The 17,461-nt window shown below is 31.1% G+C and overlaps 1 protein-coding gene across 1 annotated transcript; it reads left to right on the top strand.

Moving 5' to 3' along the window:
- Positions 1-1,419: 1,419 nt before the first annotated feature.
- phtf (putative homeodomain transcription factor) lies at positions 1,420-16,329 on the top strand. The gene is made up of 21 exons (XM_080176697.1): positions 1,420-1,522; positions 1,827-1,883; positions 2,663-2,756; positions 3,430-3,541; positions 4,286-4,343; positions 5,055-5,101; positions 5,555-5,603; positions 6,044-6,097; positions 6,471-6,616; positions 7,101-7,191; positions 7,766-7,869; positions 8,241-8,336; positions 8,545-8,642; positions 9,432-9,564; positions 13,021-13,184; positions 13,525-13,628; positions 13,947-14,025; positions 14,603-14,674; positions 14,978-15,109; positions 15,425-15,515; positions 15,739-16,329. The coding sequence occupies exons 1-21, from the start codon at positions 1,491-1,493 to the stop codon at positions 15,792-15,794; spliced, it is 1,869 nt and encodes a 622-aa protein (XP_080032823.1). The 5' UTR covers positions 1,420-1,490; the 3' UTR covers positions 15,795-16,329.
- The last annotated feature ends 1,132 nt before the right edge of the window (positions 16,330-17,461 follow it).

Below are 17,461 nucleotides of genomic sequence, written 5' to 3'. Positions count from 1 at the left end.
GTGTTTAAACATTTCAACCATCACTTATAATCTACTGAAGGAGTAATTTTGTGTATCATCATTAGGGATGAACATCAATTTAGTGGCTATTGTTTTATCCCTAAGATCCCTTCTTTTATAATCTATTTTGTATATTACATACCTAGATTCTTTGTGTAAGACTGTCTTGACTAAGTTGATATGATTAAAGCACAAAGACTTGTGAATAGCATAAAACTTGCCCCTCTCCATTACTAATCATTATCTGAATCATAAACAGACTCGTTTACACCGTTTTTAAGATCTTAGTGGACTTATTTATGCATTCAATTAATTTTTAAAAAGGATTTATTTTTTATACTCATCAAATTAAATAGCTGTTTACAAACATATATTTTAGCTTTTTTGTTTCAATATCTGCTATCACGAACAAAAAATTACTACTTTGACTTCAGTTAACTATAAGCTTTATAGCCGGCAACATTGTGAATTTTATGTTCTACTCAGTTTTATAAAAAAAAATGAAGATTTTCTTCGCTTATGATTCGTCCGTGTGTATGTAAGTTAATTAAGAGTCGTCCATTCGTTTTCAAACATAACAAGGTGATTCCTGTTGCAGTAAGGTACAATTTAGTAAGTTAAGCACATAATAATTATAAGTTAGTTTCACGTATATTTTAAACATGTTATCTTAGTAGCTTGATAATCCCAATAATTTATAAAATACAATTATCCTACCAATTAACTTTATACTTTATAATTAAAACGTATTGACATTATACTATTAGTATCCTGAATTTAATCAATTTTAACAGATTTATTGTTTATTGTCAAATATTCATGTATGATTATATCTGATTTGTAGAGCTGTGTTTTGATTTCTTATCGCTAAGCAATTGTAGATATCAAAAGAGTCATTTGAGTTTTAATAATATAAATATGATTATTATAGAAATTATTTAAAGAAATCCTTTTAAAATAATAAAACATTTTTTCTGTTTAAATGTATACCTATATGTTTTCAATTTTATGCAAAGTTCCCTGTTCAGCGCTGATAACCCTACCTACTACATAATAAATTGAAAAGAGTGAATGAAGGAGAGATATTTTATTTGATTATTTATTCCATATGGTTAGGTTAGGATAGGTTTTATTAGATTATTTTGAGTAGCCCCGCAGAAATAGGGTACCACAGGTATTGGCCTCTAGGGGTTGGGCCCTCTGCAGTGATTAGGCATATGAAAAAACTACCATCCCTTTCAAGACAGGATTTTAATAATAAAAAATGAACATAAGGGGGTGGGGTTTATCAGTGCTCATAAGTCACTCATAAGTGAAAGCACCTTTTATGTTCAATTTCTGTTTGGTTAGTTCTAGGGGTCTATGGACCAGAGCTAATCGAAAATTACAATATTCTAATATTTGAAATTTAATACCCACCTACTTAGTAAAAATAAATGAAAAATGAAATGACCTACAGACTTTAATGTATGCTTTCAGATCAATGTTAGATGGATAGATATGTCAGGTCCATTTTTACCAGGTAAATATTCTTTTCTTAACATTTAATCCATTATAATTGCACATAAAATATAGTTTTCAATCATTGTACCTCTAGATTCTATTCAGTGCTTTATTTTTTTGTTTAATCCACATGAATGATAAAGTGTAAAAAAATTCAACTGGACATTCAAACCTGTTTTAACAGACAATCCGTTTTTTTGTATATTTTTCTTGCATTATAGGGGGTTTAAATTTGAGGCTTATGTGCGGCTGAGGCGCGGCTGCCGACCCTTGCTATTCATATCTAATTTCTAAATGATTATCAATTTATCTATCTGTTACAGTTATGAAGAAGAAATCACTGAATTGGACAGTCAGCAATGGGAGCAGGACCTTCCAAGGTAAAAATTTGTAGAGAAGCTTTTTATGGAGCCTATAAAAAATGACGTCATGTTGGCCTATCATTGGTCAGTTAAAATCTATACTGGCCTGCTATTAGTAATTTAGTCTGTGTATTGGATTATAATTGGTTATATGACGGATTTTTTTTTATAGGCACTATGAACAGCTTCTATAGAAAGCAGTATATAAACATTGATTACATTCAGTATACAGGGAACTATTAGGTGTAACAAGGATGACAGCAACGGTAAGACAAATGATGCCTGAATTATCAGAATATAAATGTAAAAATGTCCGGTACAAAATTTTTGAGTAAATTTGTTTAAAAACTGCTTAAATACAGAATAATGCTTAAGTACACACTTACATTTTCAGGACTTTTTTATACAGTTCTTCGCTTATAACAATGTACTTTGTTGTCTTGGAAATCAGTATTCCAAAAATATGAACAATCTGATAATTATAACACATAAAAAATTTTTACTAAAAAAAGGTTAAAAATCTACATGTTTAAAATGGACAAACGGACATTCTGGTAACGATTATAGAAATGCTACGCTTTCTAAATCATACCTAACTACTACAGGAATCACCATGCAAAGTTTGAAATCGAAAGGACAATTCTAACCTGCCCAAAATAACGAAAAGAGCTTACCGTTACGGACGCACGGATTGACCCTAATTATAGAAAAGCTTCGCTTTTAAAAAGGAAAACAACTTTCATAATAGACAATGTACTAAAGGTAGTTAATATCGTAATATTTAACATATTTTTTAGAACGGCTGGTTTTCAGTCAGATAGAAGAACCAGGTTGAAGAGTGAAATGATAGATGTGGATTTGGTCAGAGGTTCTACCTTTCCTAAAGCCAAGGTACTCCATTTATTTATTAAATTATCTGTTTATCTAATTATTTATGAACCAATCTGATAGATGTGGATCTAGTTAGAGGTTTTACCTTTCCTGAAGCCATAAATATATTTTTTTCTATCTATTCATTTATCAACAGGTAATAATTAATTTATATAACTTTTTTGTAACCATTCCTCGGGGCCAACATAACTAAAATAAATATATATTTTCTTTAATATCTGCGGATAACTGTCTATAATATGATGCGATAAAAACATTTTGTAACTGTCTACTACACTTTAATAATAAAGTTTAAATTTTCAACATTTCCATAACCTATAAGACAGTTATTTTTTTATTCAGTTTTTTTTACAAGTTTTATATGAATAGAAAAAAAAGTTTCACAATCTTTATGCATCATCTATTAATATTTTAGTTTAAATAACTATGAACATTATATCCAGTATGGCTTTGAAACTGATTAATATCCGCTGGATTAAAACCGGTTCTGGCCTTACTGTATGATTATGTATACCATCGTATTGCAGACAATTTTCTATGAATATCTAAACAAAAATCATAAAATTAATACCAGTTTCGTTAGTTTTGTTCCACGAATATTAATTTTTTATATTAACAATTAACATCCGCTGAAAGCTGTTTATATTACAACAAAAACTATTAATATATTTAGAGGAGTAGAGGCATGCTGAAAGTTGTTCTGCAGTCCTTGATCAGTGCTTTACTGTTTCCCCTGCAGTATAGATGGTGGAGGGATAAATCAAGCTCTTCTGTTTTCAATCTAGGTTAGTTATTTTCCAGCATGGCTTCAAAACCGATTTATATCTGCTTGATTATAATTGGTTCTCAGTCATACTGAAAATTTATGTATAGCTTCGTATAATATTCAGTTTTATACGAATATTAAAATAAAAATCATGAAAGTTCATACCAATTTTGTTAGTCTGGGCTGATCGGGGCTAACAAAATTGGGTTAAATCTTATAACTTATCATTTAAATATCCGAAAAAAGCTGTCTATAATGCGATGCGATAAATAACTATTATTCTGTCTAAATACAGCAAACCCTTTCTTTAAGTTAAGCTATAAAAATAATAAATTATAATCTTTTAGTAGCGAAGGTACATCATTCTTTGAAATGTCCGTTTTTATATCTTCCTTTAAACTTGATTTTCTCGACTCATTTTTAAGACAGCTAAAAATTACCTATAAAATATGCAAGTAGTATATAATTTACTTTGTTCGTTGGTCTGTTCGTTATTCTACAAAAGGGCGTAAAGATATATTTTTAAGGTTTCGAGATTTTATGTTTATCCAAAGTTCTTTCTTTTACCTACTCTTTTGATTTGTTGTATTAAATTAATCATATTAAAATGTTTTGCTTTACCTCAAAGTGCCTATAGAGCACTGAATCAACGCCCCTTATTTAATTTAATTGAATGAAAAAAAGGGGTGGGAATTTGTTTATCTGCCTAAACCCTGTGGTTGCTCGACAAGATACATTGAGGGAAACTGCCAATTATTTTTAGGTTGCACAGTTTATGTGATGGTTTTGGTTAACTGCTGGTTATATCTAAATCTTACAAGGTTTGCTTACATTATTTAGCATAGTGCATACAAGTGGCGTTCACAGAGTTTTGTCAATCGAATCCGAAAATTTTGTGACCCTCCCCTATCACTTACAAGCAAAAATGAATTAATTATAGGTTATATTAGGGAAGCCTAATATAACCTAACATAAAATGATCTAAAGTTAAATTTAAAAATACAAAAGAATCATCCCATCCAACACTTATTTATTTAAAGATAACTAAAAATACTTTTTGCGTCAGCACTATTGGAAACAATCATCCTTGTTTCATTTTATTTGACAACTGCATATAAAAGCAAAGTCGACTACATTTTTTCTATTTTTTGGTTTTTAATGACTGTAAAATTATGTCATTGAACTTTTGTACTATCAAAATTGCAAATATCATATATAATATTTTTTGTATTTTCTGACTTTAAATTAGGTATTAATTACTAATTTATTAGAGTAAAACACTAGAGGGAGAAAGGGTTAAATAATTGTATCTCCCCCAACCTTGTGCAACCTTTCTATTGGGTCATTGAAAATCAACTAATGGTGTTGGCCAAGTAGCAGAAAGTAATTTAGAAGCAGACGAAAAAGGTCCTTGAAAAAGGAAGGGAGGTAGTTGTCTGTATATACATCTTATATACTATAGATCTGTTATTAATTATAAAATTATAATAAATAATAGGTATAATCTGCAAAAAAAACTTTATATTTTTCAGGGAAGGTGGTAAATCTGAGTTTTCAGAACTAGATATTGTTTCACCAAGTAAGTTTTTTTTTTAAAGACACCTGCAATATTTTTTGGACTCTCCCCCTCCCCCAAATATAAGTTTCTTGGGGAGTAGCATCAATAAGAAAGCCGAGTGGTGCCCCTCACATACTATTTCTGAAGAAAGGAGAAAAATAGCATTTTTATTTATTTTTTCTCTAATTATTGTCTCGCTAAGATCTGAACTGAATTGAAGTTCTCTATTTTAGGCAAGCTTAACTTTGATTTCGGGATTGTTTAAGGGTATTTCAATAAATTTAATTTAATGTCATTTATAGGCTGGCTTTCTGTGTCCATCCCCCCACCCCCTACCTCAGAGCCTCTAAATAAGAGGGGTGCAATTTTTTTCATTTGAAATTTCAAATTATAGGTTGAATCATGGGGTCAATAGACAATCAGGATACAACTCTCGCCCCCTCTATTCTTTAAGTATTCATTGTTATTTTTCAGTTATCTTGTTTGTGTCTCTGATATTCTTCAAGCTCTATGTTCACGCAAGGTAGGAAATAATATACTTTTTTACCCTAGATGGGTTTTTAGCTATTATAGTCCGTCCAACTTTAAAAATAATTTATAGCAGAAGATTTTTGCTTATATTTAAATAAATTCTCGAATACTAGCTTAAAACAAAGAAATGAAACTATTTATAGCTAAATTAGTACCTACTGCACTTTTGTATCAAAACGTGTACATTCTCTAACCAATAATATTGTTGGATTCTTCCTACATGTGTTAATATTGGTCCAATGTACTGAAAAGGTATCTAGATGCATTATATTAATTCAGTAAACAATTCTTGCAATTGTTTTAAACTCATAGTTTTTATATAGGCATGTTCTAATCATCTTATGGTTTTCAAACTTTAAATTTTTTTATTATGTTTTTAATTGTCTATTTTGACAACAACTTTTTTTTTAATTTGGTGTGTTTTTTATTTAGCCGTGGCCAGGATAAACAGAAAACCTTGTTTACAACTATCAATCTTAAATCCAGGTATTAAAAAAAACCTTCTTTCAATTTACTAAATTTCCGGTAAAAAGGACATTTATTTCCCTAGGCCCAAGGAGGAAGGGTTTATTACACTAGTGTCCAAAGTTTTATAATAGCGTATTTTTATTTGTTGGCTTAACAACTTTGGAGACATTTATTAAATTTTTAAATCCAAAAACCATTGAGAATAATGTATAGTCCAAAAGAAGTGACTATAAAAAATGACGTCATAAAATACAAATAGCCAATGATATTAAATAATACCTACATTTTACCATTGATCAATCAAAATGTATTCTGGCATTTGTATTGTATGAAGTCGTTTTTTACATTTACAATAAGCTGCTTCGTCCACAAACGTCTAATTTTTCTTTAGAAAGATGAATTCTGAAGAGGAGTTATTTAACTGGGAGGCTCCTAGAAAAGGAACATTCAAGGAGTTTGAGGGTCTGATTTCTGCTGAGGCTAATTCTGACAATGAGAGTATGAATGGCCATGTCTGCTCAGATTGTGATCATATAGGTGAATATATAAATATAATTAGAATAGATGTATAACCCAGACAACTTCCTGGCACCTGTCCTGAGGACCTTTTTTGTCTGCTAGCAACTTGACAGTTTTAATATTAACGAACTGTTGTCTGATATTCAAAAACCCAATTAAAAGTCGGCATAGGGTTTACGAGTTGGGGACTTACAGTTATTTAAACCTTCCACCCTCTTTTGTTGCATAGATAGATTAATAAATAACAGGTCCAAGAAAAGTTTATAACTATTTCAGGGAAAAGTGCTCCAAAGAGAAATTGACCCTTAACAAAATGCACATCTCCCCCCATTAACCCTTACAGATCGGGGGGGGGGGGGGGGAAGGGTAAGGGTTAATTAACATTTATAGGCATTTAAAAAAAAAATTATAGTGGAGGGTCAATTTTTCAAAAGAGGATAACGCCATAGTTATTCATTAAATAATGTTAGTTATTCATTAGGTACATTCTGTAATTTTTTAGATGACAGAAATGGGAATTGTTCTGAATTCGAAGAATCAGAGAAAGAGAGCTTGATCAGTGATTCTGATCTTCTAGAGAAACCATCACCAAGGTATAGTATGGTTTGTATAGTGCCTATAAAAGATGACGTCATGCTCTCCTACTATTGGTCTTTTAAAATGAATTCTGGCCTTCTATTGGTAATTTAGTTTATGTATTGGCATATATTTGGTCATTTGTATGACGTCGTTTTTTTTAAAATCACTATAAACAGCTTCCCAAGGTAGTTTTAACAAGGAAAATAAGTCCCAACCCCAATATAATCTAAGTCATATCATTATTCTCACATTAAAGCTACAAGATGTCTGTTACTTTATCTGTCTGTAATAAAGGATCTTGCTAATTGTTGATTTTGTCTCCTTTACAATGTAGCTATAGCTAATTTTTTCGTGGGGGGACGGATTTTTTTCATGTACAATCATTAAATATTTTTAGTTCCTAATTAGTATCTTTCCTTCACGCCTAACTCAAAGAAAGACATTCTTCTCTAAGATACCCCTTTAAGTTGCTTTACATATGAAAATTTGAAAACAATGAAATTGAAATTTTTTTTATTATCTTTAGTTAACTTTTGCTGTAAAAATGGAGGTTTAAAACTACATTTTCTATAATTACAACCATTTTAGGAAAATGTCAAAAGAGAAGTTAAAGCAGGCCTTTAGATCCAAGAGAGATGATTCCAGAGACAGTGTAAGATCCAAAGCCCATGCAGCTTCAGTCTTGAAAATTGGTAAGATTTATAATAACAAGACTTTCTACTTAACATTACAGTTAAAAAAAGAAAAAGTAAAACATTATTTTTGAGAGGGGTGGGTTGTTGTTGTTTCAGGGGCTATTTATCTTATGAGAGTGGTGGTGCCCTCTCTCAAAATACTTATAAAACCTTCCCAGGAGCCACATTGTAAAGGAAATCCAATTAGTTTCAGTTGTTAGCAAGATCCTTTGGGACAGACAAACATACAGACACAGATCCTTTTACTTTTAAAAAAGAATATAAATTTTTAGTTTACTAAACTTATTACGTAATGATATTAAGTGTATCCAAACAAATAAGTATTACTTTTATATTGCTTAAATGTTTAAACCCATAATAATGTTTAGGATGTACAGTTTGGAACAATAATGATCCATACAAGCTGAAACTTTCAGCACTTGAAGTTGGAGCCGCTATCTTTGAAAAATCAGCTGATCTGCCAGGGATGGATACTTAAAAATCAAAAAAAATTGTTATTCATATTAAGTTTAAAATTCATTGGTGTAAAAAACTAGTTGTTCAGGATAGGGTTTTGTTATGAAGAAAGATATTATCAAAAACAACAAGCGTAAAAATAACTCATATAATACAGATGAACTATATTTTTATCCAAAAAAAGTATATAAAGTATTTTTAAAGTATCAAACTCAGAATCAAGTGTGCATGCAGTTGTTGGGGTGGTATTTGCATTTATCCTGGCCTTGCTGCCAGCTGCCTGCAGGCCTCGCCTGGTCATGGAAACTGTACAGGTATGATTTATCCTGGCCCTGCTGCCAGCTACCTGCAGGTCTCATCTGGTCATGGAAACTGTACAGGTATGATTTATCCTGGCACTGCTGCCAGCTACCTGCAGGTCTCATCTGGTCATGGAAACTGTACAGGTATGATATATCCTGGCCCTGCTGCCAGCTACCTGCAGGTCTCATCTGGTCATGGAAACTGTACAGGTATGATTTATCCTGGCCCTGCTGCCAGCTACCTGCAGGTCTCATCTGGTCATGGAAACTGTTAGTGTTCAGGTATGATTTATCCTGGCCTTGCTGCCTGTTGCCTTCATCTTCTCATAATTTTTATTGATCTTCAGGTTTAACAGGGAAGAAGGGGACATTGGACGATAAATTACACTGTTAGCCAAAGTTTTAAAACATCATCTTATTAGTTAGATCAAAAAATTTAGGTACTTGAATTGTATTTGGTTATTTCCATAACAGTAATGTATAAACTTTTTGACCAATAAATATAATTTACAAAAGGGGTAATTTTGTTTATCGTTACTCAAGATGTATATATCTCTATAGTAAATTGTCTTATCCATTTAGATCCTTGAAGGTTTACCCTTACCATATCTTCATGCATCAGTTCATCCTAATATTGGGTGGTTTATTACAAATAGTTTATTAGTGTTTAGACATAACAAGACATAGAATAGAACAAACTATTTTTTGTGGCTACTAGTTCATTTATAAACAAATATGGTTAAGGATACATGATAGTTATATATTACATCTATGACTTAATATTTTGATTCCTTATTTCAGAATCTTGCAAGTTCAAACATCAAAGAGGAGGTTTTTATTCTTTTCCACCAGCTGTATGGATCAAGTCTAACACATGCAGTGCAAAACTTGTCAGCTAAAGTTGATCATGACAAAATCATTATGTTTAATTTAGGTAAACTTGACTATTTTTTTCTTATTACTTAGCTGTTTCTTGAATACATCTGATTATTATATAATTGATTAAAAGAACGCATTTGCATGTACAGGTTTGTGCCATGGGGATGCGCGAAGCGCACCAGAAAATTTTTACATCAATCATGTAATTTTTTACCCTTGGGATACAAATTTGAGGGGAGTGTAAAGCAGAAAAGTAGCTAAATGTTGTTACATTACCAGGGCCGGGGAGTTGATAATCTCCTAGATACCAACCTTACTATCACGCTTTTCCTCAACAGTTTAGCGGATTTAAAACCAACACGCATCAAGCGGTCAATGGATCCTATAAATATACACATTTGCTGAATCAAAACTGGTTTTACCTAAATTGTATCTGATCCTTCTTCGTGTCTATAGTATTTCAAAGATTTTTAATAAAAATATGTGATTATTTGACTTTCAAATAACCTTTAATCAAAAATCATCTTAAAGTTTAAAGCTTGTAAATATAATTTTGTCATATTTGTTGAGGCTTTAAAACAAATTTTTATAGACAATTCAACACTGCATATTTAGGATGTATAACAGTGGTTATTTTATGCATTATTAGTGATATAAAAAGTCATATAAAAAGCACTAATCCTAATTGATTAGATACTTAGCCGTTTATTACACAAAAGTCTATCTTTTCTGTTCTAAACCATTTTAAATTTTATATGGATAAAATTTTGATATAATGAAACAGTAAGTAGGTTGATATATGACACAAAAGGTTCATTTAAAAACATTACTTTAAAAGATTTACTTAAATACACTTCATTTACCATTTTATTACTTAATAGTTACTAGGTAAAGTAAATGTTTTTTTTAATTTTAATTGCATTAAAGTTGACAAAAATTTGATAATGATCATCTGATATGTTTTGTATGTAAACAGTATGTATTTTATCTATAGCTTAAGATTTCGATAGCTGATTTAGTTCTACACTCTAGGAAAGCTTCACATACATAGGACCCAGGATGGGTTCAGGCTATTTGATTTTTAGATTTAAGTCTCTGGGTGATTTTATGTCTTACCCCTTAAAAAACAGACCAACTAGATGCTAGGGGCACAATCGCTATTTTTTTATATAGAGATATATATAGTATATTTTAATTTAACATCAAATTAATATCTTTTGTATTAAAGATCATTTAGCAAATGAAAACAATTTTTATTTTATTTTGTATCTTATTTAAGACATGGCAAATGTGATCATAATCTACATAGGTCAAAGATGTTGGTCGTTGTGGATCTATAATTATAATATAAAAAAAAAACAAGACTTTTTCTGATGCTTGATTTTAATAGTAAAGCTTTTCTTTATTAAGGGTTGGTCTGTCTGTCCATAACGGATAGCTCTTATTATTAATTTAGGCCTTTTATAATTGTCCTATTCATTTCATACTTGGCATGTTATTCCTTTAGTAGTAAGGTACGATTTAGAAAGCATGGCAATTCTACAAAAAGTTTTAAACCTTTTTGTAATAAATACTACAACAAGGCACAACGTTATAAACGAGGCACATCTATAATAAAGTCCTAAAAATGTAGGAATGTCCTTAAACAGTATGTTGTATTCTGCAACAAATTTACTTAATAACTATTTAATGTATAATGAACTATTCAGTTTTTAAATAATTAGACTATACTTATTAATAACTTTCCTTTGATATAATCAATTAAATGCCTAATTTCTTCAACAATCTATTGTTTATGTGTTTGATAACTTATACTATTGTGTATTTCATACAAAATTCGAGTGTTAAATTGCTTATTGTTTCTATATAAACAAGGATGAAAACATCCATAAAACCAAGTTATGAAACCTTGGGACAAACGAACATTATTAATTGTAAAGTTTCAGAACTGAATAATCAGAATATAAATTTATTAAAGTCTAAACAAAATTATGAGTAAATTTTTAAAAAACTGTTTAAATACAAGATAAAGTTTAAGGACATAATTACATTTTTAGGACTTGATAAAGAGATGCATCGCTTATAACATTGTACTTTGTTGTCCTAGGAATCAGTATCCCAAAATTCAGTTCAATCGGATAATTTTATCACATAAAAATATGTTTAAAAATTTTTAAAAATCAACAGTTTAAATTGGGCGTTCGGAAATTCTGGTAACGATTTTAGAGTAGCTGCACTTTCTAAGTCGTACCTAAAAACTACAGGAATAACCTTGCAAAGTTTGAAATCGATAGGACAATTCTAAATTAAGGGAAAAAAGCTAACCGTTCCACTAAAAAAGCTAACATTTCCACCTTCAAATCTAACTTTTACTGACGGACAGACGGAAGTACGGACTGACCGACCCTAATTATAGAAAAGCTTAGCTTTTAATAACAGTAAATATGTTGTAAATCAATTCTGTCAGTATTTTTAAAAACGAAGCTTTTCTATAATAAGGGTCGGTCCCGTCCGTACGTCCTTCACAAACGGATAGCTTTTTTCGTTAATTTAGGCATGTTAGAGATGTCATATCGATTTCAAACTTTGTATGGTGATTCCTTTAGTAATTAGGTACGATTTAGAAAGCAAGCAACTCTATAATCATTACAAGAATGTCCGTACATCCATTTTAAACATATTGATTTTTTTTACTTTTTTAACAACAAATTTTTATGTGATCTAATCATCCGATTGATCTGATTTTTGGTATGCTGATTCCAGGGACAACAAAGTATAATGTTATAAGCGAAGCAACTCTATAATAAAGTCATAAAAATGTAAGTATGTCCATAAACATTATCCTGAATCAAGCAGTTTTCAACAAATTTACTTACAATTTTGCTTCGACTCTTATACATTTATATTCTGATTATTCAGTTCTGACACTATATAAGTGTTAATGTCCGTTTTTCCTACCGTTTCAGTGCTTCGCTTTTATGGATGTTGTCATAATTGTTTAGTTAAATAATATGTTGATTTTTCATTAGGTACTGTTTTTACTTTCTAAGTGTAAGATTTCAAGGTAATTTGAAGAAAAAAAGCATTAATTAAAACCCAAAGGTACCGCCGTCGACAATTTCATGAGTTATAATTAATCTACAAAAAATATTTTACAACAACTACTGCTTTCATGTGTTAGAGGTAATATACATTTTACATCAAAGGCTATTTTAAAGTCAAATTATCACACATTTTTAGTCAAATTCTTAAAAATTATATAATCCGGAAGAAGGAGCAGATACAATTTAGCTAAAACCTGTTTTGATTTTGCAAATGTGTCTATTTATAGGATTCATTGACCGCTTGTTGCGTGTTGGTCTTAAATCCGCTAAACTGTTGAGGAAAAGTGTGACTACATAATAAACAAAGTCAAACGTTAAAAAAGCATCCTATAATTGGCAAATTAAGGGGTATGTTTTTAAATCGTTGCACCTTTGTAAAGATAAAAATATACCTATTTTTATTTTAGTTGTTGTGAGGCTAATACTGTTCAGTGGATTCTTTTTCCTGCTATCCGTCACAGAGAGAATCTTTAGAAAAAAGTTTGTTATAGCGAAGCTTTTCTCCCACATAACATCTTCCCGTAGGTCTGCACGCTCTAAGATTCCACACTTCAGGCTGTATAAAGTCAGGGACAGATACTTAGATAATCTTCTGGGTAATTAGGCTACTTACTTATTTCATGTTAGCAGTTGCGCCCCTAGCATCGAGTGGCTCTGTATTCAAAGTGGCTAGAAAAATAGGACAAAACAAAGACTTAAAGCTGAAAATGAGATACCATAGAACCATCACAGTACCTATGTGAAGCTAACTTAAAATAGAGAACCCTATCAGTTCTATAGCTATTGAGATCTTAAGCTTCAGACAAAAAACCTACTTTTTTTATAATAGGATGGCTTTGTAAAAACTAAGAATAACCTTTTACAATTTTTTTTTATACAGTATCTTAGATTCTAAGTATCTGTTAATTAGGAATATTAAAGTATGGTTATGTGTGAGATCCATGCTAAGAAAATTGGGGCCCAAAAGAAGTATAGATCTAATTGTCAGTGTGTCCTGCCTTATCACTTTAGTCAGGTTTAATGCTATACATAATCTTTCGAACAATACACAGCTAGGAACTTTTGTCCGTTTCAAAATCTTGCCCCTACTCTTAGAAATGAGTGAAAATGGCTGATAAATTGATGTACATCCACAATGATGACATACAAATTATCCCTTCTGTGGATTACAATTAGTGATCAAAACGTTTGTACACTCAACTTAATAACCAATCGAAATTCACAAATTCCCCAAAATTATTATTTCAACAAATAAGAAAACTTCGGGGAGAGGAGTAATAAATAGTCCAATGTCCCATCCATGCCTGAGATGTATTACATAAAATATTTTCAGTATCCTGTATATTTGCCATCAAATGTTGAAGGAGGAAGAGGATATGCCACTATTTCAAATGATTATTATCAACTTAGAGGTAAATACAGATACACAGACAGAAAAGCATTATAACATCCATAGAACGAAGCTAAACATGTCAATAAATCGCCTAATACTACTTTAAACTACTACAAAAAATTTTTGAAAAATATTTGATTTTGAAGAATTTGAGTAGCTACACTTTTAATTTATGCCTGACTGTTCAAGAGATCAGTAGAAAATGCCTGATTTTTTTATATTTAACGAAGGATAAATTTCCTTTGCCAATCAATGAGTTGGTTGTCTGTTGGTTGAATTTTCATAACTTACTATTATCATGCCAGCCCTTAGCACTTTTTTATAGGTCCTCATATCCCTACATTCAAATATTGGGCTATAGTCCCTTTCGAGGCAACGCTCCTTAAGGGTTGATTCTTCGTTTTTTTTCACAGAAGCTTTTCTCCTATTTCTAGCCCCTGCGGGGCCTATTGCGTAACCCTGTTGGGCAATCACCTAACCTAATATAACCTAACCTAAAATAACCTATCAAAAGCCATTTTAAAAATACGACGAATCTTCCTTTTAGGGGCGTTGCCACGAAAGGGACTATTCCCAAATATTTTATTTTTTTTCAGGTGATTCTTTTGGGAGTGTTTGTTGGTTATTTTCTGCTAAGATTCATCATTCTATCAAACAGCATTAACAAGGTTAGAATTTTGCCGCTTAAATAGTATAAATTAAACACGTTACTTAGGTCTAAATTACATAAATTGTATCATCAACGTAAAACAATAGAGCTAGGAGGAAGGGGTTAAATAACTTTATTTCCCTACCCCGTGGTAGGGAAATAAATTTTGTAATATCAGCCAATAGTTTCTAAAATAATAACACGGCCATTCGCTAAACAAAAGCAGAAAGTAAAAAGTTTCCAGCAATGGATTCAGTTAATTATCTGGAATATATATCTATACTTTTACATTTATTTTAATAATTTTTTTATATTTTTTTAGAAATTTTGGAACCCTTCAGTATTGCTGACAGAACAGATTAATATTTATTTGAGACTGGAAGAAAAGCCTCACAAGAAGGAACCATTGGTATTGGCTAATAATGTACTCAAGCTCACCAGCGATCTAATTAAGGTAATCCTTATAATAAAGGTAAAAGGATCTGTGTTTGTCTGTGTGTACCGAAGGATCTCTCTTATATTGTTTACTATCTAAATTATAGTAAAACAATAGAGAGGGAATGGGTTAAATAACGGCATGTCTCCTTACCGAGTACCTTATGCCGACTTTCAATTGGGTCCTTGAAAATCAACCAATAGCGTCGGGAATATTAACACGCTACAAAAGAGCAGAAAACATTTTGCTAGCAGACGAAAAAGGTGCCAAACAGAAGGATCCAGGTATAGTTGTATGGTTATACATCTGTACTTACACATTTATTCTATTTAGGAACTGGAAAGACCTTATAACATCCTGGGAATAGGGACTAACCCATTATTTTATAATCTTCTCAAGATTCTGGCTTTATCCGCAGCTTCAGGTAGAAATTATATAAGTACCCAAAGTTTTATTAATATTTTAAGTTTAAAGCTTTGAGTACTTTTACAAAATGTTAATAAATTAGTTTAAACTAGTAGAGTCAACTAGCAATTTTTATCTACAAATTTGTGACTCTATTTATTTTTATTGGTGCTACAAATTATCTTATCCCTTAATATCCCTGATAATATTTTTTAATAATTTTTAATGATTTTTCTATTTAGGTATATTATCAGAAATACTTGGGTTCAAAATGAAGCTTTACAAAGTTAAACTATAAATATATGCCTACTCATGTTATATTATAAGATAAAGGGACCATTAAATTAATTTTTATTATATTTAAATCAGGGGCTGCTATTCAGCCAATTAATTCCATTTGAAATTGCCGAAAATCAAATATTTTGTTGGAGTAAAAATTGTTTTTTGTGTAACTGTAAGGGAAGTGGGTAAGAAGGGAAGAAAAAGGGAAGAGGGTTAAGGGGAAATTTTCACTTAGAATTGTTTGTCTGAATCACATTCCTTTTCCCTGTATTTAATTAAATATTCTAATTATTAGATAATATATTAATTAACTGTTAAAAAATGAAATTGTAAATATTTAAAACGATCTCAAAAAGTTAAACAGCAATAAATTTACAGAATCTATTTTACCTTAACCTAAAATACTTAATATAAAAATGTATTATTTTTTTTTCAAGTCATTTATAATTCATTATCAATTATAAAAATCAATTGCAATTGATTAATAATATTAATTTATATATTATATCCATCTATTCAAAGCTTATTTTTGAAATAAAATTTTAGATGATGTTAATGTGTTTTTTTTTGATAAACTCTTAAACAAAGTAGACACTAATTAACTGCCAACCGTTCTTAACAAGTTAATTACAAACATTAGCTGTACTAATAAAAGTTATTATATGTGTTATATGTTTTTTTAATGCTTTGTTTAAGTCTAAAAAACAGTAGGTATTTATCATAAATGTGTTATAATTATGATTAATTCATATACTAATACTGTCAATTCCTAAACAAGTTTGATCATATTTATTACAACTCAACAAAATTTACTTCAATTCGTAAGCTACTCAAGAAGCATTATATTCAACCCTACAGCTTTATCAACTGCAAAACTTACTAAGCCACCCAGTAAGCCAAAGCAAACAAATTTCAATTAGCTAGAATCTTCCAGGGAGTAAGGGAGGGGACAATGGGGAATTAATTAAATTTTTGAGTTCTTGTGGTATCCGCCTTGGTTAAATGGCAGACACCCGAGTTCAAATGACTACGGCAGTGCGAACAGACGTGGACACATATATTATAGAGAAGCTATGCTTCTCTAGCAATCACTAAGTAACAAACAGAGTCTATTCAGTTGTTCCTTTATTCAGGGTCTAAGGTTTACTAAAGTTATACAACATAATATAAATACATATGGATTAGGAATAGAGATAGTTAAAGGTAAATCATACAAGTAAAACATAGATAGTTGCAATGGTTAGGTAGATGGCTATCCCTGTCCGGGGGAGGCAGGATAGCCCATGGAACAGCACAATAGGTAGATAAGCATAGAGGGGTTGAGTGGTAGGTCTGGGTACTAAAAGGGAAGGTTTGATGATTACTGTGACAACAACAGTCTGTGTGGGTGGTGATTCTATCGGGTGAAGGAAGGCTTAGATCCTTTATCCTCAGGGATGAGGTGGTGCTGATAACTTGGTGGTTGAAGGGGAAGGTTCCGGTGCTTAAGAAGGGAGAGGGAGGGGTAACACCCCTCCCTCCACTTGCAGGACAACTGAGAGATGAAATCAATACCGTTATCTGACATATTTGCAGGTGGCTTTACAATTGTAGAATAACAGGATTTAGCTGGGTGCGTAGCATCACTATAATGTCTTGGTTTCTGCATGGCCCAGAGTTGCCAAATACCACAACTCTCCCCTC

This window comes from Acartia tonsa, chromosome 11 (assembly GCF_053477335.1).
Source record: "Acartia tonsa isolate MP-2025a chromosome 11, ASM5347733v1, whole genome shotgun sequence".
Lineage (NCBI taxonomy): Eukaryota > Metazoa > Arthropoda > Copepoda > Calanoida > Acartiidae > Acartia > Acartia tonsa.
This window is presented reverse-complemented; position numbering and strand designations above follow the sequence as displayed.